This window comes from Mesoplodon bidens (genome assembly GCF_964165515.1).
Source record: "Mesoplodon bidens genome assembly, chromosome: 1".
Taxonomy (NCBI): Eukaryota; Metazoa; Chordata; class Mammalia; order Artiodactyla; family Ziphiidae; genus Mesoplodon; species Mesoplodon bidens.
The window spans coordinates 436,599-460,712 of record NC_138176.1 but is presented as its reverse complement, the minus strand read 5'-3'; the positions used below and the strand labels follow the sequence as shown (position 1 = coordinate 460,712).

Sequence of the window (24,114 nt, the reverse complement as noted above, 5' to 3'; positions counted from 1 at the left end):
TAATTTGCTGGACTTTATAGCTTTTTTTAAAATCACATTTTCAACTCATTCTTTTCTTTTTTAACATGTTAACCTTATTGTACATTCTCTGATTGATAATATCAATGTTTGAAGACTCTGTGGGTCTGATTCTTCTGTCCATTTTTTCTGTTGACTCACTCATGGTGCCTTGTTTCCTGGTGAATTCTGTGATTTTTGGCTGTGAGTTTGTATTTCTTGGAACTTTACCTCTGGAGTTTCTCTGACATGTCTGGGTTCTTCCTGAAAAAATTAGTATCTGCTTCTGCCATGTGACTGGGGAGCTATGATCTAGGACCACTTTAACTTTAAAATAAATTATTAGAAAAAAAAGAGGGATTTCCCTGGTGGTCCAGTGGTAAAGAATCCGCCTTCCAATGCAGGGGACGTGGGTTCAATCCCTGGTCGGGGAACTAAGATCCCACATACCGTGGGGCAACTAAGCCCACATGCCACAACTACTGAGCTTGCGCGCCACAAACTACGGAGCCCACGCCCTGGAGCCCATGCACCTTAACTAGAGAGGAAAAAAAAAAACCCACACCACAACTAGAGAAAAGCCTGCGCATCACAACGAAGAGCCTGCACCTCAACGAAAAGATCCCGTGTGCCTCAATGAAGATCCCTCATGCTGCAACTAAGACCCGATACAGCCAAAAAAAATAAAAAAGAAAATAAAATTTAAAATAAAAGGTCTTCCCTGGCGGCACAGTGGTTAAGAATCCACCTGCCAGGGCTTCCCTGGTGGCGCAGTGGTTGAGAGTCTGCCTGCTGATGCATGGGACATGGGTTCGTGCCCCGGTCCGGGAAGATCCCACATGCCGCGGAGAGACTAGGCCCGTGAGCCATGGCCGCTGAGCCTGCGCGTCTGGAGCCTGTGCTCTGCAATGGGAGAGGCCACAACAGTGAGAGGCCCACATACCGAAAAAAAAAAAAAAAAATCCGTCTGCCAATGCAGGGGACACAGGTTCGAGCCCTGGCCTGGGAAGATCCCACATGCCACAGTGCAACTAGGCCCATGCGCCACAACTACTGAGCCTGAGCTCTAGAGCCCAGGAGCCACAGCTACTGAGCCCACGTGCCACAGCTACTGAAGCCCACGCGCCTAGAGCCCATGCTCCGCAGCAAGAGAAGCCACCGCAATGAGAAGCCCGCGCACCGCAACACACAGTAGCCCCCGCTCGCTGCAACTAGAGAAAGCCCACGCACAGCAATGAAGACCAACGCAGCCAAAAATAATAAAATAAAATAAATTTATAAAATAAATAAATAAATAAAAATTATTAGGTATGAGTTTTCACCCCCAATTCACTTTTCCGCAAATGCCTTTTCTGTGTTGTCTTTACACAACCTTAGCCAAAATAGAACATCTGGGTAACAGAAACAGACCCCTCATTTCACTTATAGCAAGAGAAATAGAAATAAAAATACACAGACCCTTTCTTACACATCCAGTTGACAAAACCCAAAGGTTTGATGGCACACCCTGTGCAGGGGGTGGGGGGACACGCATCTCATACTCTCACATGTTGTCAGTGGGATGCTGAATGCTGCAGCCACCTACGAAATGGAGTTTACCAATGCCTAACAAAATCACTTCTGCCCTTACCCTTTGACCTAGCAGTCCTACCTCTGGGGATACATCCTGAACTCACATTGGCAAAAATTCAAAATATCTACCCTAAAGGTATTTCACTATTCAGTGAAATTTTTAATAGCCAATTACTGAGAACAACTCAAATGTCCCAAGTACCAAATGATCTGAGTAGTGTTGAGAACTGAAATTTTTTGGCTTGGGAAAAAGAAGTTACAGGTTTAGGATCATTGAAGTTAATAAAACCCCCATAGTCCTGAATTTGAATTAGAAGTATTGCTATAAACCCATAATGTATATACCATATTTATTAAATCAATAACTTTACTGAAAGCCTGGACTAGTTTTTTGAAATCAAGGAAGTTATTGAGGAATGCCAAGCTGGGAGTCAGGAGCCACCTTAAAAAGGTCCTGCTGGCCAAGAACAGGCCAGCTTGAGTGGCGCTGAGATCAATAACTCCAATTGAATGAAGCACATGAAATATACTTAAATCCATGAGTTCATAATCATTCTTTAAAAACGAAACCTCATTGACTACCTTTGGGAGGATATCAGGAATTGACATCTTTTGAAAACTGGTAAATCAAGGGAAAGTCAAGGACTTCCCCTACCTTTTCTGAAAGAACTACACCTCTGGGTAACGAGGTTGATGTCAGCGTCTGCAGACATAACAAAAAGGGTGAACCAGACACTGGCTGTTTCCTGATAGACGTTCACCACACAACCTATTGCATAGTCTTGCCAAAACATCAAGGCAGAGCCTGAGGTAAGGGGTTGCATGGAGGTGGTTTATTTTGAGAGATGATCCTGAGGGACAGGAGTGGGGGGCTGGGAGGGTGAAACAAGGGAAGAGGGAAAGCCCACCCTAGGGGGGCATTATTGGAGTGGTCCCCACTGTGGGCAGTTGAGGCTCCGTCCCACTGGAGACCCGAGAGCAGAGGATTCGTCCACCGGCGTCCCCACGGCCATGAACTCCCTCACGCTTCCAGGTCTGCGGTGTGAAGGGTCAGTGTGGTCAGAGAAGCCGCAGGGCGGGGAGCCTCAGAGCGGCCGGTGGGAGATGCTGTCGGCAGGCCCAGGCATCTTGGGAGGAGTTGTTGCTCATTTCTCAGGTGGCCTGAGAGATGTGAGGCGGGCACAGAGGCACCGGGGCCCTGGCCAAGCTTCCAGACACAGAACACGTGAGCCACAACCAGGATGCAAGGAGCAAGACCCAGACACCAAATCCCTAAGACACACACCAGTCAACGGCAGTGTGTGGACCTTAGTGAGATCCAGGTTCAAATAAACAAACTGAAAAAACCAAACCAAGACTACCTGCGGGTTAACTTACATGAAGGCAGTGTGAGGCGCTCCACAACCCATTCACAGTGAAACTGGTGAAAACTATAACAACAAAAACAAAAACAACAATACCTACAACCTCTGGGAATGGTCCTACAGGCAAACAGCAAATAGAGAAGCATCTATCCAAGAAAATCTATGAAAATTTGGTAAGAAAGGAGAGTGGTGTATCTGACCCAAGACCACTCCCTCCTCCCCACTCAGCTCAGGGATGCAGGGACCGTGCGCCGGAGGCTACAGTTGAGAACACAAGACTTCCTGTCCCCTGGCTCCGTGTGGAAGGGCTTCCTTCCCTGAGCAGCAGGCCTAGGTGTTTCTATTTGCCCAGTGCCTGCTGCTGAGGCTAAGTGCGGGTGAGGCTGGTTGAGAGCAGGGGCTCCCTCCTGCCCAGCCCAGCTCTTGGAGCGGAGGCTCTACCTTGGCACCACTGAGGGTGCTGAGGCCCTGGTCACCTTCCCTGGCTGTGGGGCAGTGGTTCTCACCAGGAGAGGCGGCTGAGAGGACACCAGGCTGGTGCCCCTCCCGTGGAGCTCCTGGAGCAGGGGTGTCACACAGAAGTCTACCCTTGTCCTCACCTCAGTTCCAGAGCCACGGCGCAGAGATTGGGGGGATGGGGGGGTGTGATGAGCAAGTCGGAAAAACAGATCACTCCCAATTTCTTCCCAAAGGAACTGACTCTGTTTGCAACAGACTGTGGAGAAGTTCAAGCCCAAGTTCTCAAGAACAGTGAGGTAGTGGTGGGCACTCAGGAGGAGGGTCAAGGTACAGGCTAAGTTGGAGGCTGGTTCACAGGAGGGAAACAAGTGATAAGAAAACCGGGGTGGGGAGGGGGAGAAAAGTCTTCAAAGTAGCCATTATAAGCATGTTATAAACATGTTCACAGGACTAAAGGAAACTATGATTAAAGAATGAAAAGAAGGGTTGATGACAATGTCTCATCTAATAGGGACTATGGATAAAGAGATAGAAAATATTTTTTTAAAGAGAACAAAATGGAAATTCTGGAGTTGAAAAGTACAAAAACTGAAAAATTCTAAAAACTCACTAAAGGGACCCAACAGTAGAGCTGAACTAGCGGAAGAAAGAATAATGAGTTTGAAGATAGATTGATTGAGATTACATAAGCCAAAAAACATTGAGAAAAAATAATGAAGGAACATGAGGAGAGCCTCAGTGGAACTTGAGATACCACCAACATGCATGTAATGGGAGTACCAGGGGGAGAAGACAGAAAGAAGAGCAAAAAAACTTGAAGAAATAATGGCTGAAAGCTTCCCAAATTTACTGAAAAACAAATAACCTATACATCCAGGAATCTCAATGAATTCCAAGTAGGATAAATGCAAAGGGAGTCCAGACACATCATAATAAAAGTAGCAGCTGACTTCTCATCAGCCATAACAAACGCCAGAAAGAAGTGAGATAACATATTCAAAGTGCTCTTATGCTATTAAAAAAACTGTCAAGGGGACTTCCCTGGCAGTTCCGTGGTTAAGACTCCACACTTCCAATGCAGGGGGCATGGGTCATCCCTGGTTGGGGAACTAAGATCCCATGTGCCTTGAGGCACAGCCAAAAAGAAAAAAAAAAATTGTCAAGAATCCTACATCCAGTAATCAGAATGAAAGTGGAGGCATCACCACATACCATACAGATATAAAAAAGACTATGGAGGGAGACGCAAGAGGGAAGAGATATGGGAACATATGTATATGTATAACTGATTCACTTTGTTATAAAGCAGAAACTAACACACCATTGTAAAGCAATTATACTCCAATAAAGATGTAAAAAAAAAAGACTATGAAGGAATATTATGAAACAATTGTATCCCAACAAATTAGATAACTTAGATGAAATGGGCACATTTCTAGAAAGACACAGAGTCATAAAACTGACTCGAGAAGAAACAGACAATCTGAATAGACCTATAACAGCTGAAAAGATTAAGTTAGTTAAAAAAACACACACACACACACAAAACTACCCCTAAAGACAAGTTCAGGACCAGATAGTTTCACCAATTCTACCAAATAGTTAAAGAAGAATTAATACAAAATTTTCAAAAACTTCCTAAAAACAGAAGAGGAGGGAACACTTTCCAACTCCTTTTATAGTCCAGTATTAGTGTGTTACCAGAACCAAAGACATCACAAGGAAGGCACAGTCCAATATCTCTTGTGACTATGATGCAAAAATCGTCAACAAACTTTAGCAAACCAAATCCAGCAACATATAAAAAGAATTATACACCATGGGACTTCCCTGGTGGTGCAGTGGTTAAGACTCCATGCTCCCAATGCAGGGGGCCCAGGTTCAATCAATGGTCAGGGAACTAGATCCCACATGCCGCAACTAAGAGTTCACATGCCACAACTAAGGAGCCCACTTGCCGAAACTAAGGAGCCTGTGAGCCGCAACTAAGAGGAGCCCACCTGCTGCAACTAAGACCCGGTGCAACCAAATAAATAAATAAATATTTTTTTAAAAAAAGGGATTATACACCATGACTAAGTGGGATTTATCCCAGGGATGCTAGGTTGGTTTTTAACATCAGAAAAACATTTAGTGGGGCTTCCCAGGTGGCGCAGTGGTTGAGAGTCTGCCTGCCAATGCAGGGGACACGGGTTCATGCCCCGGTCCGGGAAGATCCCACATGCCGCGGAGCTGCTGGGCCCGTGAGCCATGGCCTCTGAGCCTGCACGTCCGGAGCCTGTGCTCCACAACGGGAGAGGCCACAACAGTGAGAGGCCCGCGTACCGCAAAAATAAATAAATAAATAAATAAATAAATAAATAAAGTTTGGCAAAAAAAGAAAAACATTTAGTGTAATGTATCATATCAATAGAATAAAAAACAAAAACCACACGATCATCTCAACTGATGCAGAAAAGTCATTTGACAAAATCCAACAAAGGATAGAAGGGAACTTCTTTAATCTGATAATGGCATCTATGGTAACCCCATAGCTCACATCATACTCAATGGTGAAAGACTGGATGCTTTCAGAAACAAGGCAAGGATACCTGTCTGGCCACTTCTATCCAACATTGTACTGGAGGCTCTGGCCAGAGTAATTAGGCAAAAAAAAAAAAAAAAAAGAAAAGAATGAGAGAAAGGAAAGAAAGAAAGAAAGGAAGAGCATCCAGATTGTAAAGGAAGAAGTAAACTATTTCTATTCACAGATGACATGATATTGATATTGTAGAAAATGCTAAGGAGCTCACTGAAAAATGATAAGAACTGATAAAAGAACTCAGCAAGGTTGCAGGATAAAAGATCAATGTACAAAATCAATTATCTTTCTATACCCTTGCAATGAACAATCCAAAAATGGACTTAAGAACACAATTCCAATTGCAATAGTATCAAAAAGAACAAAATGCTTAGGAATAAATTTAACAAAAAAATGCAAAACTTATACCCTGAAAGCTATAGAACATTGTTCAAAGAAATTAAAGAGGATCTAAATAATTGGAAAAACATCTCACGCTCATGACTGGAAGACTTAACATTGTTAAAATGTCAATATTTCCTGAAACAGTCCCTTATCTACAGATTCGATGCAATCTCTATCAGAATCCCAGTGGACGTCCTTGTGGAAACTGACAACCTAATTCTTTTTTTTTTTTTTTTTTTTGTGGTACACGGGCCTCTCACTGTTGTGGCCTCTCCCGTTGCGGAGCACAGGCTCCGGACGCGCAGGCTCGGCGGCCATGGCTCACGGGCCCAGTCGCTCCACGCCATGTGGGATCTTCCCGGACCGGGGCACGAACCCGCGTCCGCTGCATCGGCAGGCGGACTCTCAACCACTGCACCACCAAGGAAGCCCGACAACCTAATTCTAATATGGAACTGCAAGGAACCCAGAAGAGCCTAAACATTCTTGAAAGAAGAACAAAAGAAGGTTTCAAAACTTACTACAAAGCAACGGTAGTCAAGACACTGTGGTACTGGCAGGAGGATAGATATATATCAATGGAATAGAACTGAGGGTCCAGAAATAAACGCATACCCCTATAGTCAAGTGATATTTGACAGCATAAAAAGACCATCCAATGGGGAAAGAGTGGTCTTTTCAACAAATGGTGTGGGATAACTGGATAACCACACGAGAAGGAATCAAGTTGGACCCTTACCTCACAAAATATTCAAAAATTATTTCAAAGTGCATCAAGGACCTAAATGTAGGAGACGAAACTATAAAACACTTAGGAAAAAAACATAGAGTGAATCTTAATGATCTTGGATTTGGCAAAGGATTCTTAGGTATGACACCAAAAGCATGAGTGACAAAATTAAAAATAGATAAATTGTATTTCATCAAAATTAAAATAGTTTGTGCTTCAAATGACACAATCAAGAAAGTGGAAAGACAACCCACATAATGGAAGAAAATATTTGCAAATCCTGTATCTGATGAGGATTTAATATCCTGAATGTATAAAGAATTCCTACAACTCAACACAAAAGACAACCCAACTAAAAAATGGGCAAAGGACTTAGATAGATGTTTCTCTGAAGAAGATATATAAATGGCCAGTGAGCACATGAGAAGATAGTCAGTATCTCTAGCCATCAGGGAAACACAAATTAAAGCCTGAGACTTCACACCCACTAGGCTGGCTGGAATCAAAACGTCAGATAATAGCAAGTGTTGGAAAGAATATGGAGAACTCGAACTTTCCACTGTAATTTACCACGTTAACAGATTGAATGGGGGAATCAACTGATCATCTCAATATATTCAGAAAAAGCATTTGGTAAAGTACAACACTCACTGATGATAAAACGTCCTATTAACTAGTTGCAGAAGGAAATGTAGGTCACCTGGAAAAGGTATTTTGAAAACCCCCCTGCACATATCATGCTTACGGTGAAATGTTAAAAGTATTTCCTTTAAAAAGCAAGAATAAGACAAAATGCTCCTTCTGGAAACTTGTAGCCACACTCACACTGCAGGCTCTAGCCAGCCCAGTAAGACAGGAGAAAGAGGTAAGAGATGGGTACCACTGTGCTTTGTTTCAGTTCCATTTAACAGAAAACCCAAACAATTGCTTACATGGGTAGGAACGCAATCCTCTCTGGCCCGAGGCCTCCCCAGCCTTCTGCAGGGTCCAGGGGTGCTGCCTCTGGGCCTCTGAGTGCAGCATTCTCCGCCCCAAGTTGTGGAAACAGGGGCTCGCCGAGGGTAGGGGTGAGTACATGGCTCCTCGTTCTACAGATTTTCAAAGTCAACCTGGAAGAACGGTAACACCCCTTGGATGCGTACAGGAACAATGCAGCTGTTTGGTGTGGTTTTTAAAAACACGTGCTTCATAACATGCTGAGACATTTCCTGCCCACATTTTACTGCCTCTGAAATTTAGCATCTTATCATCATGGCCATGTTGGTTAATTTGCTATATGGTTATTTTTCTTAATGGTCTAATCAATGGAAATACAGCATAATGTATGGAATATCAGAAATAGCAAAAACTGTGTATATTTAGTTAATGAGGCAACACTTTTTTAAAAGTCAAATGAAAGTACCAGAGCTTCAGGCCATCTGGATAGCATTATGCTTTATCACACCAGGGAAACACAGTGCAGTACAGTGATTCAGAAATACTTCCTGAGGGCGTGCACAGATTTGGGACGAGCAAGGCCAGCAGAGAGAACCCTGCCCTTTGCCTGCCCCTGGCTGTGTCCATGAAGCATGGCATCTCTGGCGATGCAGAAATGGCATTTTTCTTAACATGCCAATCATTTTACCTTTACAATCTGTTGGGAGGAAGTACTGCCTAAGTAGTGTTTTCTTGTTATGAAATGTTTTAAACGCACAAAAGCAAATGTAAAATCACACGTCTGGGCTTCCCTGGTGGCGCAGTGGTTAGGAATCTGCCTGCCAATGCAGGGGACACGGGTTCGAGCCCTGGTCTGGGAAGATCCCACATGCCGTGGAGCAACTAAGCCTGTGCGCCACAACTACTGAGCCTGCGCTCTAGAGCCTGCAAGCCACAACTACTGAGCCCGCGAGCCACAACTACTGAAGCCTGCGCGCCTAGAGCCCGTGCTCTGCAACAAGAGAAGCCACCGCAATAAGAAGCCTGCGCACCGCAACGAAGAGTAGCCCCTGCGCACCGCAACTAGAGAAAGCCACGCGCAGCAACGAGGACCCAATGCAGCCAAAAATAATAAATAAATAAATTTATAAAAATAAAATCACACATTCTGGCAAGGACAGTAGATACCACAGCCCCACAACCCAGCTTAAGAAGCACCCAGTGTTTACTTTTAGGAGTCCCATGAGACGGCCTCTACCCTCCCGGCAACTGCTTCTTTATGATCGTTCAAGACCTATGGTCAGATTGCGGGAGTCCCTCCCCCAGAAGTACTGAAGCAGAACTGACCTGGCCCAACCCTCTGAGTGGTCCACAGGCGCAAGACCTGCAGCCTGGGGTCCATGCCTGGGGTGAGCCAAGAGCAGCACCCCCAGACACACAGTAGGCAAGGTTGGTTTGGGGGCCAGCAGGGACCATAGAGCTGACTGGGTGCCAGGAAGGGACCCTGGAGTCCAGCCTGATCCCCACCCAGGAACCAGAGGTGACCCTGACGTGGGAGCCTCAGGGCAGTCTTCCTGAGACCCGGGCTTGCTGGGTGGGTCACAGTCTAGGGTCCTCCTTAGTCCCACCTTCCCCACTCTGGCACTACCGGGGTCACCACAGTCCACACCTTTGCATAACTTGGCCCACTCCTTGTCCCCAGATCAGGTGGCCCCTGCACCTCCAGAGAGGCATGTTCTGCCCTGAATTGCTCTCCTGTCCCCCTGTCCAGGTGGTCTCCCAAGGGCAGGGCTTCTGTCTCCAAATCCAGCAGCCGGGCATGAGGCAGGTGACTGGGAACCAGCGGGGTTGCGGGGAGCAGGACTCTGGAGCTCGGACCCCTCCATGCAGGGTCCTGATGGGTGAGTCCTCCCGCGTTGGCTCCGGCTAGCTGGGCAGCCTCAAGGCCTTGGAGACACAGAGGCTGAGGAGATGGCCAGCAGTGTCCCCCGGCCCCAGGACCTGGCCCAGGGCATTCAGGGGCTCGAGTTGTCTATGAGAAGGTGGACAGGCAGTAGAAGTCCACAATGCTCCTGCCCTGGGCGGGAGCCTGGTCTAGAACAATGGAAAAGTCTTGGTCTTGATAAGTTTGCTTCCGCCTTTCCCAGCAAGGGCACCCAGCTGGTGGGCTCTGGGCCTCCACAGAGCCTCGCTCACACTCCAGTGGTCTGGGTGCCAAGCCCTGAGTCAGACAAAGGATGGTCGAGCTGCTCCGTGGGGTCCTGAGAGGAGAGGCTCCCTGGGGAGGTGTCTTGGTCAGAACCGGTTATGCAGACCCGTAGCAAATTGATGCAGCCGATTCCTCCGCCAGCCCGGGGCTGTCCAGCGCTCTGGGGTGTGAAGAGGATCAAAGTATTGACGGGCCTTAAAAAGCCGCAAATGTGGTCCTGCAGGTGCCTGGGCACACACAGAAGGCGGATGGTCGCTCTCAGGGCCCCTGGGCCCCTCGTGCAGCTCCCTTGGTGCAGTGGCCCCCACCTGCCTTCTCTGGCACTTTCCAGACCACGGACGGGTCTGGCCCCTTGAAAATCGTGACTGGGGCTGGGTTCTGAGCTTAAGCAGCACAGGCTCAGGACTCGCTGGCCCACACCCCAGGAGGGACTGGACGCATCTGGCCTCCTCCCCCTGCCCATCCCCAGGCCTTCGTTCTCAGCAGCTGCACTTCAAGAACTGCGTTAGTTTCTCTTTCAAATTCATCCTGAGTTTGCATTTTTCCAGGAAACCGAGGGAGAATGATGGCTCCGACATGCAAATTAACGCAGTATTATCCTTGCTTCCCGTGGGGCGGCACCTCCGCTGCCTGCCCGGTAAAAGTCAGTGCTTCCCCTCTCAGGCGGCAGGACCCCAGCCCTGCAGCCATTACAGGGAGAGACGGGAATTGGCCTCTCGCGTGGTCACTGCGTGTCCCTACGCCCACGCGGCAGAGGCGGTCTGCCGCCCAGGTGCCCCCTCCGGCCCGGCGGGTGAGGGAGGGGAGGTGAGCTAACCCCAAGATCGCCCGCCACGGCCCCAGCCCTGAGTCGGAGCATTGGGGGCGGCAGGGCAGACCCTCGGAGAGGGAAGCGGGTCGGACCGTCCTCTGTCTTGGCGCCTGGGCGCAAGATTCCTAAGTCATGTCAGCACGTTGTCAGGAGGCAGCGGAAGGGTGAGCAGCAGGTCCCCGGCCACCGGCGACCCCGGCGAGTCGGCAGGACGTAGCTGGCCGCCGGCGCCGCTGGTCCCGCTGTGGGCGTGCGGCCATTCCTTCTCTTTCCGCCGGACAACGCCGACCGCTGTCCCGCCTCAGCTCTGTCCCCGCGGAAGCCAAGCGACCGCGCCAGGCCCGCGGTGCGGTCCGCGCTCCACGAGGCCGCGGTTCCGAGGCCGCCGGGCCCACGCGTGGACGCCCCGCGCACACTGACCACACGCACCCTCACGCACATGATCCCACAGAGAGAGCACTGCGCCTCAGGCTCCCGGACGTTCTCTAGTAAAATAACTAAATAAATAAATGAACGCGGGAAAAATTCCTTAAAATAAGCGTGAAAGTTTCCACTCGCTCACAACGCTGAGAAACCTAGTTAGTGAAAGTAGTTGGTAAGTTTCTCTTTAGCAGTTCCGGCACCAAACTGTTCCTGTCGTTTCTTTGTTCCGAATCAGTTTCCTGCCGCCGCAGCCAGAAACAATCTACTAAGTGCTTCCGAGCCGCCGCGGTTACCGAGACAGGTCCACAGAGTAAACCTCCGAATACTTTATTGGCTGCTTTGTATACATTGGAAAGCCCTATTTTGTCCATTTCGAGGACACTATAAAACTAGGTTCACTGTCTTTCAGGAAAGTTTGCACTAACATAACTTTTTAAAAACAGTTTTTAAATATCCGTAAGATACCCACAGATAGTCTTGAGGCATCCAGTTTAACACAGTATTAACAACAACAAAAACAAAAACCTGAAAAACGAGACAAGAAGAGAACCCCGAGACGCCCGCTGCGCACCAGGAGCAAGGACCCGGCCGGGGCGCCGCTCGCCCGCGGGGACCCGTCTCCGGCCCTGAGAAGGGGTGGCCCCGGTGGCGGAAGACAACACCCCCCCACCGCGCGTGCCCTTCCTCCCCAGCGGACCCCCAGGGCCCACGGCCTCGCAGCCCTAGGACAGGTAATACATGCCGTAGGCGGCCACGGGCGCGGCGAGGAGTCCCCACACCTGCGGCAGGGAGCCCGCCGCGCTGCCGTACACAGCCGGGGAGCCGTGAAGGTGGGCGCCCAGCGGGAAGGGCAGGGCGAACGAGGGCAGCAGCGGCTTGGCCGCCAGCTTCAGCTTCTCCAGCTCGGCCTCCTGCAGTCGCTTGGCCTTGGCCCGGCGGTTCTGAAACCAGATCTTGACCTGCGTCTCGGAGAGGCTCAGGCTGCTGGAGAACTCGGCGCGCTCCGCGATGGACAGGTACTGCTTCTGGCGGAACTTGCCCTCCAGCGCCAGCAGCTGCGCGGTGGTGAAGGGCGTCCGCGGCTTGCGGTTGTTCTTGTGTTTCCTGAGGGTGCAGGGTGGAGGGCTGGGGGCGCCTAGGGGGAGAGAAAGCACAACGCGTGCGCTCAGACGCCAGCAGTGCGCGCCAAGGACGGCTCCGGATGCGTGTCCCGGCTGAGACCGCGGACCTCAGTTGAGACAAGATCCCCCCAAACCTCCGGGGTAATAGAAGCGAGGCACCGGGGAGACGGCGCGCGGAGAGGGGGGCCGTTGTGGACTCGGGCTCTGCTCCCCAGATCGGTGGCCCTGCGTCCCTCGGGAGGAGGGGAACTCTGCCCACTTGGAGAAGCGAAAACCTTGGGCGGGAAGCCGCCGCAAGAACTGAGCGGTGAGCGCAGAGGCCAAGCAGAAGTCAACCATCGCGGGGAGTGACGGCAAAAGGGGTGCTCGGCCAGAGAGACTCCGAGACAAGAAGCCCCGGGTCTTGGGTTGCGAGCTCCGCCCCAGGGTAGAGCAGAAGCCTGTTTGGCGTGGGGCCGGGGAGCCGCCGTGGGGTTCGCGCGCGCGCGGGAGGGGTCGGGTGGGGTCGTGTGGGCTGGTTTCTTTCTCTGCGCCCAGGCCGGCGCGTTAGTGGCTAATTACTTTCCAAAGTTACGAGAGACAGCGTCCTTCCCGCCCTAGTCCTCCGAGCCCGGGCCGGGCGGGCTCCTCTCGCAGCCCAGAACCGTGCGACAGGGCACTTACGTGGGGAGGACAAGGGGGCGGCCGCCGGGACCCAGGCCCGGGGTTCCGCGGCGCCCCGAGGCCTCTCCTCCCGGGGTTCCGCGGGCTCCGCGCCCAGCCAGTGCTCTGCCTGCAGCAGCGACTTGAAGCTGAAGGGCAACGGGCCGGGCCCCGCACGGTCCCCGCTGTACGTCCTGAGCCCAGCAGGGTTCATGCCGAGCGACCCCGGGGCCATGCGCTGGCCGGCGGGCGCGGGGCTGGCGCGGCCCAGCAGGCGAGACGTGGGGCCAGCGCGCCGCGACACTGCCGGGGGCTCCACTGCGCCCCCGCCCTCAGAGCCCTATAAAAAGGCGGCGCCCCTTTCATGCCCAGCTCTCCAATCGCCGCTGTCGCTGCCGCGTGGGCCCAGGCGTCCATTGGTCTCGTTGACCCGGGAGGGCGGGACGGCCGACTGGGACTCGTGCGCCCCAGCCCGGGCTTGCCTGGCGCACCCCTGTGGGCTTCCCAGAGCCCGGCTGTCCTCTCCCAGAGTGCTGCGGCCCGGCTGGGAGGTGGCTGGTACACCCGGGGAGCACGAGGCGCTGGCCCCAGCCTCCCCACGCGCAGGAGCCCACAGTGGGCGCGACCTGGTTGAGCGGCGGTCCGGGCACAGGTCGGGACCGCGCGCGGATCCTGAGACGCGGAGAGCTCGGCGCCATCAGAGAGGCGGCGCCGGCGCCTCCCGTAGTGTCATCCCTCTGTCGCTCGCCGGCTGCTCTTCCCGCTGCGCCCAGCCCGGAGCCTGAGCCCTCGGCGCGTGCCTGCTGTGGCCCAGGCGTTCCCTCCGAACCCTGGGGGCTGCTTTTGACTGACCCTGCGCCCGGACCGAGGACCCTGCTTCTGTCGCCTTGTAGTCGGGCCTCAGGTGCCCTGACGCTGAATGGCTTTTTAGGCACCTGTAGCTGCCGAGCGCTCTCCCTGGCGTCCCACGGCCTGGCCCCAGGAGCGGCTGGCGGGGCACGTCGAAGGTCCCGGAGCCGCGGAGACGGTGGAGGGGCCGACCTCTCCCCCGCCTGCGACGCAGGGCTTGGGGCACAGGCACGGCGCCTCGGGCCCCCGGGGTGCGAGGTTAGTCGCTGGGTGTTGGATTCACCGTTAGCCTCTCCCGCTCCGCACTTGCTCGGCCGAATCGTCCGGAGTCGCGGGACCTGGGACCTGGGAAAAGCCCTGCGTCGCGGGCTTCCGACCGACCCGGCCAGACGGGGCCGGGCTGTCCACGGGGCCCCCGCGGATCAGGCGGAGAGGGATCCCCGACCCGGCTCGTAGAAGGTGGAGCCAAGGCCCGACAGAGATTTGCACTTACTCGGATTATTTTTCCAAAACTGAACCAATCTTTGGTTTAAAAACCTTCTGGGGTGCTGCAGACGAGGCACCGCTCTGCAGCCTCTCCCGGAACGGAAGAAACCCCGACTGCGTTTTAGAATAAATCATGAGATTGGTTTGCAGGTAACGCCTTTATGTCCGATTAATATCCCAGAACACGGAAACAGCAACCTAAATCCGTACATGTTTATTTTTGAAAAACCAAAGATGTTTAATGAAATCTAGCTTTGGGTGACACTTTATCCAGTTCAGCTAGAGAAATTCAATTAGAAAGTTTCTCTCCATGCAAACTTAGAAGCATGACTGAAAGGGGCCCTCAGACCCCTCCAGGCCAGGCCTGCGTCTGTGGCTACATCAGTTCTTTCTGCATTCCAAGATGGATTGCCCCTTTCTAATGTAATAAAGATGTTCTGAGTTGATTGAAGATAGTTGCATCATTAGAGCACTTTCTTTGAAGGCCTCTCTCCTGATAGCTTATCTTTAGCAGGCCACTCCTGGGAGCGTTTGAAAAAGAATTTTAATGAGGATGACAGCCAGCTGCCTCCACCTGCCCCATGTCCACATAGGACACTCCGGAGGTGGCCTCTGGGTGGATGAAGTGGGGGCCTGGCTGCAGCCTGGCTAGCCTGGGGGTGGGATGGGGCCATGGGGCCAGGCGCAGGGGCCGACCTTCAGGACCGGCTCCCTGAGGGTGTTGGACTGGTGTCTCTAGTTCCCAGCAAGGCTGGGCCAGTGCTGACCAGGCCCCTGACTGGCACTGGCTCCAGCAGGGGGGCTAGAGGAAGGAGGGAGGGAGGATGTGGGGCTGGGGGAGAGCCCCTGGGCTTGGATATCAAAACCCAGACCCCAACACCGAGCACAAACAGGTCCCCAGCACTGTGTCATCTCCAGCCCCGCTGGCCCTGGCATGGGAGATGGGGCAGGGGATGGTGGCGGTGAGAAGGAAGGGATCCCCCTTCTGTCAACGTAGGGGCTTTGGGCGCAGAAACCTGGACCCCGTGTGTAGGGGAGCCTGGGCACCGTCTCTAGCCACCAGGAGGGATGAAGATGCCTGCAGGGACCCAGCTTCCCAGCGGCCCAGGAGCAGGCCAGCCAGGCATGTTGTGTGGACAGGAGCCCACCCCCCCAGGATGTCTGCAGCCTAGTCTCTGGGACCTGGCAATATGTCAGTGTAAGTGGCAAAGGCGGGATTGAGATTGTTCATCAGCTGCCCTTGGGATGGACCATCCTGGCGCATCCAGGTAGACCCAATCTAATCATGAGGGTCCTCGAGGGCCCAGAGACATGGCAGCGTGGGAAGGAATGAGCTAGCCATAGCTGGCTTTGGTGGGCAGCCTCTAAGGCCTGGGGTCCCCCAGAGCCTCCAGCAGGACCAGCCCAGGCCGCTGACACTTGATTTAGCCCAGGGAGACCCACTTGGGCTTCTGGCCCCAGAACTGTGCAGCAGTAAATCTGGGCTGTTTTGCAGTCAGTTGTTACGGCAACAGCAGGGAGCTGGTCTCCCCTCTGAGGCACCTCTTGTCACCCCCGCTTTTGTGGGAGAGGAAATAGGCTCAGAGAGACAGACGATTTGGCAGTGGGGGTCAGGCAGGGTGGGCCCAGCCCTGAGTGACTCTCAAGTCCGTGCTCTGCCTGGGGTGGTGGGCCTAGCACTCTCCATGGGTCAGAGGCAGCAGGGAGCCAGGGCTCCATGGCACCTGGGACCTTTGCTCTGGTGCCAGCTCTCCCAGAGCCCAGGCCCCCCGGCACATCCTGGAGCCTCCTTGCTGCCTCCCTCGCTCTGCCTGCCCAGCCCATCTCCAAGCCCCCAGGTGGGATGTGCTCAAGTCCCCTCTGCTGGCAGAGCTGAGAGTCAGACTGCCTGTGTGCGGTGGGGGTGTCGCTCTCTCCTGGGGGAACTGGCTGTTGGGCGTCTGACTACAGAGAACAGGCAGAGCTGGGGGCCTCGGTGGGCACAGGACAGCAGTGGGCCAGTGAAGCCACCATGTGCAGAAACAGTGGGGTCCTAAAGAAGGGCTCACCGTGCAGCCACAGGTGCGGGCACGAGTGTAGGACAGCTGGAAGAATCCATGAAGCTCTGCAGAGAGAATGCTATTTTGGAATTATTGAGTTGTAAATACTTGTTTTATTTTGAGGGTTAACAACTTTTCTTTGGAGATGCTTGAAAAACAGGCGGGGGATGGGGGAGGGGAAACGACACCATGCAGGAAAAGATGGGAATGAGTGTAGGATGGTTTTAGAAACAGGAGGAACCAAGCAGCCACTCCAAGCTTGACGCCCCTCGGCTCCAAGGCCCCAGACGGGACAGTAATTAGACCCAGGGCTTCTGGCCTGTGCTCTAGGGCAGGCTGGACAGGGTAGGACCATGGCTCGGAAGTGAACTAAGAAGCCCACAAGAGTCCCTTGGTGTCAGCTCTTTGGGCAGCCTGAGGCTTACCAATGCCACTGATATCTAGCAACCAGCTCTCAGATTCATTGCCTTTATTGTTTCCTGGTTTTTATTTCATTGATTTCTACTGTGATCTTCATTGGTTCCTTTCTTCTACTTAGTTTGGGTTGTCTTTGGTCTACTTTTTCAGGTTTCTTAATGTAGAAGCTGTCATTGATTTTTTAAACCTTTCTTCTTTTCTAATACAGCCCTCAGTGCTATGAATTTTCCTCTAAGTACTGCTTTGGTGCATCCTACAATTTTGATATGTTTTCAATCTTAGTTCAAAATAATAATTCCCTTTTGATTTCTTCTTTGACCCAGGGTCACTCAGTGTGTTACTGAGTTTCCAAGTATTTCAGGATTTTTTAGGGATGTTTCTGTATTGGTTTTCATTTTACATTCATTTGGTAGAACACACTTTGACATGTGTCCTTTTATATTTATTGAGACTTGTGTTACAGCCCCAAATATGGTCTATCTTGGTCAATGTTTTCTGTTGTCCCTGAAAAGAATATGAATTTTTCTGTTGCTGGGTGGGGTGGTCAGTAAAAATCAATTGAGTCAATTGGTTGATAAGCACCTACCTACTGTATTTATTGTTTGGTATTGTAGAGTTATAGGCTCATATTCTGCCTACTTGTTCGGTCAATTATAGAGAAAGGGGTATCGAAAACTTCAGTGGTGATTGTGAGTTTGTCTATTTCTCTTTGTGATTCTACCAGTTTTCACCTATTTTGAAGCTGTCTTATTAGGCCCACAAATGTTTAAGATTGTTATATGCTTTTGACAAATTGATGCTTTTATCAATTTGAAATGATTTTCATTTCTGTAATTTCTTGGCTCTAAAGTCAACTTTGTTTAATGTTAGTGTAAAGACTCCAGGGTTTTTTTGACTAGTGTTAGCATGTTTTTCACTTTTCCATGCTTTTACTTTCAACATAGTTGTGTATTTATCTTTAAAGAGTGCTTTGTGTAGGCTCCGTGCATGTGGGTCTGGCTCTTTTATCCACATTGTCAGCCTCTGACTCTTAATTTGGTATTTAGACCAATTACATTTGGTGTACTTATTGATAGGTTAGGTTTATTTTTAATTTTTTTATAGCTTAATTACATTTTTTGGGGGGGGCTGTTTTGGGTCTTCATTGCTGCATGAGGGCTTTTCTCTAGTTGTGGCGAGCACGGGATACTCTTTGTTGTGGTGCGTGGGCTTCTCATCACGGTAGCTTCTCCTGTTGCGGAGCATGGGCTCTACGCGAGTGGGCTTCAGTAGCTGCAGCACATGGGCTCAGTAGTTGTGGCTCGTGGGCTCTAGAGCACAGGCTCAGTAGCTGTGGCGTGCAGGCTTAGTTGGTCCACGGCATGTGGGATCTTCCCAGACCAAGGATCGAACCCATGTCCCCTGCGTTGTCAGGCGTATTCTTAACCACTGCACCACCAGGGAAGTCCTGGTAGGTTAGGTTTAAATCCATCATCTTACTAATTATTTTATAACTTCCCATCTGTTTTTTGTTCTGTTTCTTTTTTTGATCAATTGAATATTTTAAAAAGTATTCCAGCATATCTCCTTTGTTGGCTTATTAGCTATAACTTTTTTTTTTTTTTGCGGTATGCGGGCCTCTCACTGTTGTGGCCTCTCCCGTTGCGGAGCACAGGCTCCGGACGTGCAGGCTCAGCGGCCATGGCTCACGGGCCTAGCCGCTCCACGGCATGTGGGATCTTCCCAGACCAGGGAACAAACCCATGTCCCCTGCATCAGCAGGCGGACTCTCAACCACTGCGCCACCGGGGAAGCCCTAGCTATAACGTTTTATTATTATTATTATTATTTTTTTGCTACTTTAGGGTTGACAGTATACATCTTCAGTTTAGCACAACGTACCTCTAGTGATATCATCCTGCTTTGTGCACAGTATAAGAACTTTACAGTAGTGTCTGGTATCTCCATATCTCCCTCTGACTCTTGTGCTATGGTTGTCATACTTTTTACCACTACGTGTTATAAGCCTCACACTACATTCTGTTTAAACGGTCAGTTACCTTTTAAGGAGATTTAAATAATAAGAAAAAGCCTTTTCTATTCCTCCATGTAGTTATTGTTATTGGCGCTCTTCATTTTTTTGGTACATTCATATTTCCATCTGGTATCACTTTCCTACTGTGTAAGGACTTTTTAAAATCTTTCTTGTAGTGCAACTATAAGTTGGCAGGTTTTAGTATATGGAGACATTGCTCCACTGTCTTCTCATGGGCACTGTTCCCAGCGAGAGCTCTGCTGTCGTCCTCATCTTTGCTCCTGTGCACAAAAGATGTCTTCTCTCTCCGAGAGAAGATTTTGCCTTTATCATTGGTTTTGAGCAATTTGGCTATAACGGACCTTGATGTAATTTTTTTTTTTTTTTTTTCTTTTTGCGGTATGCGGGCCTCTCACTGTTGTGGCCTCTCCCGTTGCGGAGCACAGGCTCCGGATGCGCAGGCCCAGCGGCCATGGCTCACGGGCCCAGCCGCTCCGCGGCATATGGGATCCTCCCAGACCGGGGCACGAACCCGTATCCCCTGCATCGGCAGGCGGACTCTCAACCACTGCGCCACCAGGGAGGCCCTACCTTGATGTAATTTTATGCTTGTTTTGCTTGGTGTGTCATGTTTTTGGCACAAGGATTTATTACAAACATCTCCGCTTCGCAGAGTCACTGGAGGTCATGGGAAACTCCACCCTGGGGTGCGTGCGCTGAGTTCCTTGGGTGGGGCCGCATCTGGCTCTCACCTGCACCTCTCAGAGGCCAGCCAGGCACATGCCCCCTCCCACCTGTGTGCAGGCTGAGGGTCCATCCTGGGGGGTCAAGCGTCGTGGGCAGCCTCGTACAGGCCTTGACTTGGGAGGAGGGAAGGGGAAGCTGGAACAGAGAGAGACATTGGGGGCAGAGGCCAGGGCCACAGCGCTCAGAGGAGGGGCCCCAGGACCCATGGGGCCTGAGAGGCCATGGGACTTGTGGGGGAGGGGCCCCAGGGTTCAGAGCAGTGAAACTGCAGTAGGTCTGCAACTGCTTCTCCTGGGAGTTAAACGGCCCACCCAGAGTCTCGGGGGAGAACCCTTTGTCAGGACCCTCTGACCGAGGAGGGGCTGGTGGAAAGGCAAAGGCCCCTGAGCAGCTGGAGGCCCCGTGTGGCTTGAGTGCAGGGAGTAAGGGGAAAGTGGGCGCTGGGAGGAAGGGCAGGTTCTGGGGCTGGGGTGTGGCTGGGCTCAGGGCTCTACTCGGGAAGCATGGAGGGACGGGCACCCTGGGTCCCATCTCGTCTCCGTGTCACCTGCGCGCCTACTGCGAGGACTCTGGGAAGTCCACGGAAAAGTTCACGTGGCACCTGGGCCGCGGGATGGTGACAGCCTGGAGCCCCCAAGGCAGCCCCCACCCCTGGGAAGGGGAGGGAAGCAAACAGTGAGCCCCGCTGGTTCAAGGCCTCACTACTTTTCTTGGTGCTGCAGGAAGAAATGGCTTGGGGCCCCTCCCCTCCCTACCCTGCTCTCCTGGGTGACAGGTGGTCCCGGGCGGGTGGGGGGCTGCCCAGGCCCACCCTAGGCAGCCTTTTGCTCTTCCCCCCATGAGCCGCCCCACTGTGGAAGGGGCCTCTCACGAGCCGTGGGCACTGTGGACAGAAGTGCCAGTGAGGGGCGCCGGCTCGTAGCATGGGTGGGGAAGGCTGCCAACCCGAACCCCATCCTAGGGAGAGACAGAGGGATCCTCCTGGGCCTGGCCCCTCCCCCAGAAAGTTAGAGAGGGTCCTGTTCAGCTGAGCCACGTGCTCCCCTCCCAAAGGCCTTCTCCCTGCCCGGCCCAGAGCGTGGCCCCCATCTGAACGCCTGGCCAGGCCCCTTTAATCACGGCCTGGCACCGTCCAGCCAGGCAGGGCTCTCCCCAGGCGGAGGAGTGTTCAAAGGGCCTGAATAAACAGGTGGGGCATTCTGGGGACAACGGGCGGCTTGGTCTCCAGTCTCTAGGCGGCAGGGACCTGTGGATCCTCCGGCGGCCGCGCTCTGCTCTGTGCAGCCCACATGCCTTGTGCCGTCGCCACTGCGGGTTAATGAGCTGGAAAACACAGCTGCACCTCCCTGGCTGTGAAAATCGCTTCGGGGGTGGCGGAGTCAACTTAGTTGCTGGGAGAACCCAGAACTGATTTCCTTTGTCAGGAGGGCCCAGTGCATCCCGGCAGAGGCCACAGGCTGGGTCTGGGCCTCCTCCCGAGAAGACCCCAAGCAGCCCAGGCCTCAGAGGGGCTCTGAATACAGCCGGGGACCCCAGGAATGAGAAGGCTTGAAAAACAAAACAGCAGACGCCTTTCTCCTGCCTCCCCCAATTTCCAGAGCTCTCCCCCGCTTTTGGACTGAGTACCAGACCCCTCCCCACATCGGGCGCCACGCCAGGAGGACGATGCTGGGGGCTCAGGACTAGGCTCCAGACACCACCCCACCCCCACTCCTTCCAGAGGAGGTCAGCAGGGCCAGCCCTGCCCGAGAGGCCCCCAGTGATCACTCTCGACCTTGCCTGTCTCTTGGCCAGCTCTGCGTTCATGGCTGAACGTCCCAGGCGCAGCGGGCATGTCCGGGGGGACTGCAGGGAAGATCTGAGTCATCTCTGCGATGCAGGGTCATGAACCTGTAACCGATTTCTAAGCCTGCCGAAAGCGCCTGACATTTTGTGATGTTTTCTCCCATCTTTCAGGCTGACCCAGTGTTCAGCTTTAGATCTTTATGAAGTTGTTGAAGGCCAGCTTCTGTGGACACCTTGAAAGACCATGTTCTGGAACGCAGTCTATCCTCATGACGTGGGTGGGACTGCAGGCCTCAGGGGGCCGGGCTGAGCCCTGGTGGGTGGCGGGCTGTGCTCAGGGGGTACCCCTCCCTCTGCTGCAGGGCGACCGGACACTGGGCCACGCCACAGACTGGCCACCAAGAGCAGTCGACTCGGATCTTCACGAGGGTCGAGGACCTGTGGGTCATTTTCTACTTGGGCCTGGAATTCAGAGCCGAGACCCTGATTCCAGAACCTCATTCCGTGGTTTCCAGAAGCCCAGAGAAGCTGGAAGTGGTTTGAGGAAAGCCTGCAAATCCCGGGGGGAGGGGGTGTCTCAGGACAGTGAGCAGTGTTGAGGGGCGCCGGGGTCAGCAGTAGTGGGACACGTGGACCAGAGTGCAACCCTTCAAAAGGGGGAGAAAAGAAACCCCTCAGCCTGGGACTGAGAGGTCTCCTTGTTGAATTCTCCTAATTGCTCGTACGTGGACTTCCAAAACCAGGTGGTTTCAAAACAAGCGCAGCCTTAACTTGGGTACCTTTCCTTCCTTAAGAGGTTTTCTGTTTCCTTCTCCCTCCATAGCAAGGGAAGTTCTCCTTTGTCCCCAGTAATGAGCAATATCAGAGTGTTACCACATGCGGCAAGAAGCCTGGAGCTGGAGGCGGTGCCCGGGGGCCCCTGCTCAGAGCTGCCCACCCACCCCCCTGCCCGCCGAGCCCCTCACACTTGGGGCAGGTGGAATGTTCTAGCTGCCAAGGCCTGTGGGCGTGAGTTGGAGACCGTGCCCCCATCTCAGACCCCCACCCACCCTGAGCTCCACCTTGCAGGCCCCGTGCTGCGCCGTCTCCGGTCACCCCACGCTCCTGGCACTCAGAGCTGACCCACGGCCGAGGACAAGGGGCGTGTACTGAGTGCCAGTTACAGGTGGGTCTTGGAGGGGGTGGGAAGGGGGGTCAGGGGAGGTGAAGGGGCACTGGGAGTCGCATGCCCGGTTCTAGTCTTGGCTCTGCTGAAGGGTCGTGTCACTGACCTGGTATCTTAACCTCTCCGGGCCTCAGTTTCCTGTTCGGTCTCCCCCACATAAGCCGAAGCAAACTTACAAAGAATTGCCTCAGTCATGGTCATCAAAGCCCCTACCCACTGGCCTTACAGCCCCTCCGGTCAGCCAGGCACAGAGGCACTGGGGAAGGGCAGGTCGCAACAGAGGGCAGCGGGTGGCCTTAGGGAGAAGCAGGGGCTGCTGAGTTCTGCTGCTCAGGGGAGGGAAGGGGGGCCGTCCGGTCCTGGGCCCTCAGGGCCGATGGGGCCCGCTCCAGCTGCCCGGGGCCTTGAGGTGGGAGGGCGCCCCTGGCTGTCCACTGAAGTGGGGGTCCTGACAAAGTGCCCTCCACCCTCCCCAGCCCCCGTGCAGCAGGGACCACTCCCAGCCAGAACGGGTGCACTGCTCGTCCTCTGAGCCTCTGCGGAGGATTCCAGTGGTTGTAATCCCACCTAATCCTGCTTCAGATCCCTGCGGGCAGGAGGAAGGCCACACACAGTGGCCTCGGCAGATCCGGGTCCTGGGGACAGGCCAGGGGAGCAGCGCCCTCCGGCCCTGAGACCCTCCCCTCGGGATCTGGGTCCAGGACCTGCGTGCACAGGTGAGAAGCTGAAAGGTGGAGGTGCCGGCCTCACCTGCCTCTCTGTGGTCTCCCCTCGGCCTGGGCGAGGCCACGCACAGAAGGCAGAGTCAGCTAGCCCGGTCCGGGTCCGGGGCCAAAGTAAACCAGAGCTGGGGCCTCCCCAGCGCCTTGGATGGGAGCTACTGGGGACCTTAAAGGGTGCTCTGGCGTTTTTGTTCACACTCAACATGGACCCCTGCCTCGGGAAGTTACATGCCTTGGGAAGTCTTTTCTGAGCTGATGGCCTCCATTCCTGAAAATGGCCAAGTTGGAGGCCAACTTGTGGTGAGGACCAAAGGGTCCAGCCCCAGAAAGGGCATCCCTCCAGCACGCCCCTCACTGCCCCAGCTGTGCCCACTCAAGGGGAAGGGGGGCCTCAGACCACTTGGGCCCTGTCCACCCTCCAGTGGCCACTGGGCAGCGCCTGGACCTCTCCAGGGAGACGGAGGGAATAAGGGGCAGCGAAGGGCCGGGAGGTCACACAGGGCACTCTTAATGCACCCTCCTACAGCCCTACAGCCACGATGTCACATGACACAGGAGAGGGACGATTAGGTGGCCTGGTCAAGGAAAGCCAGAGTGAAATCTGAGAGGAGACTCTAAGGCCAGGAGTGCTGTGGGGACAGAGGCGAGGCCGAGAGCCTGCACTGCGGGAGAGGGAAAGAGG

The 24,114-nt window shown here is 53.2% G+C and overlaps 1 protein-coding gene across 1 annotated transcript; it reads right to left on the bottom strand.

Moving 5' to 3' along the window:
* Positions 1-11,783: 11,783 nt before the first annotated feature.
* On the bottom strand, positions 11,784-13,443 carry VENTX (VENT homeobox; the record flags this gene model as incomplete). The annotated part of the gene is made up of 2 exons (XM_081245583.1): positions 11,784-12,580; positions 13,230-13,443. 2 exons carry the CDS (start codon positions 13,441-13,443, stop codon positions 12,168-12,170), a joined length of 627 nt encoding a protein of 208 aa, XP_081101709.1. The 3' UTR covers positions 11,784-12,167.
* Between the last annotated feature and the right edge of the window lie 10,671 nt (positions 13,444-24,114).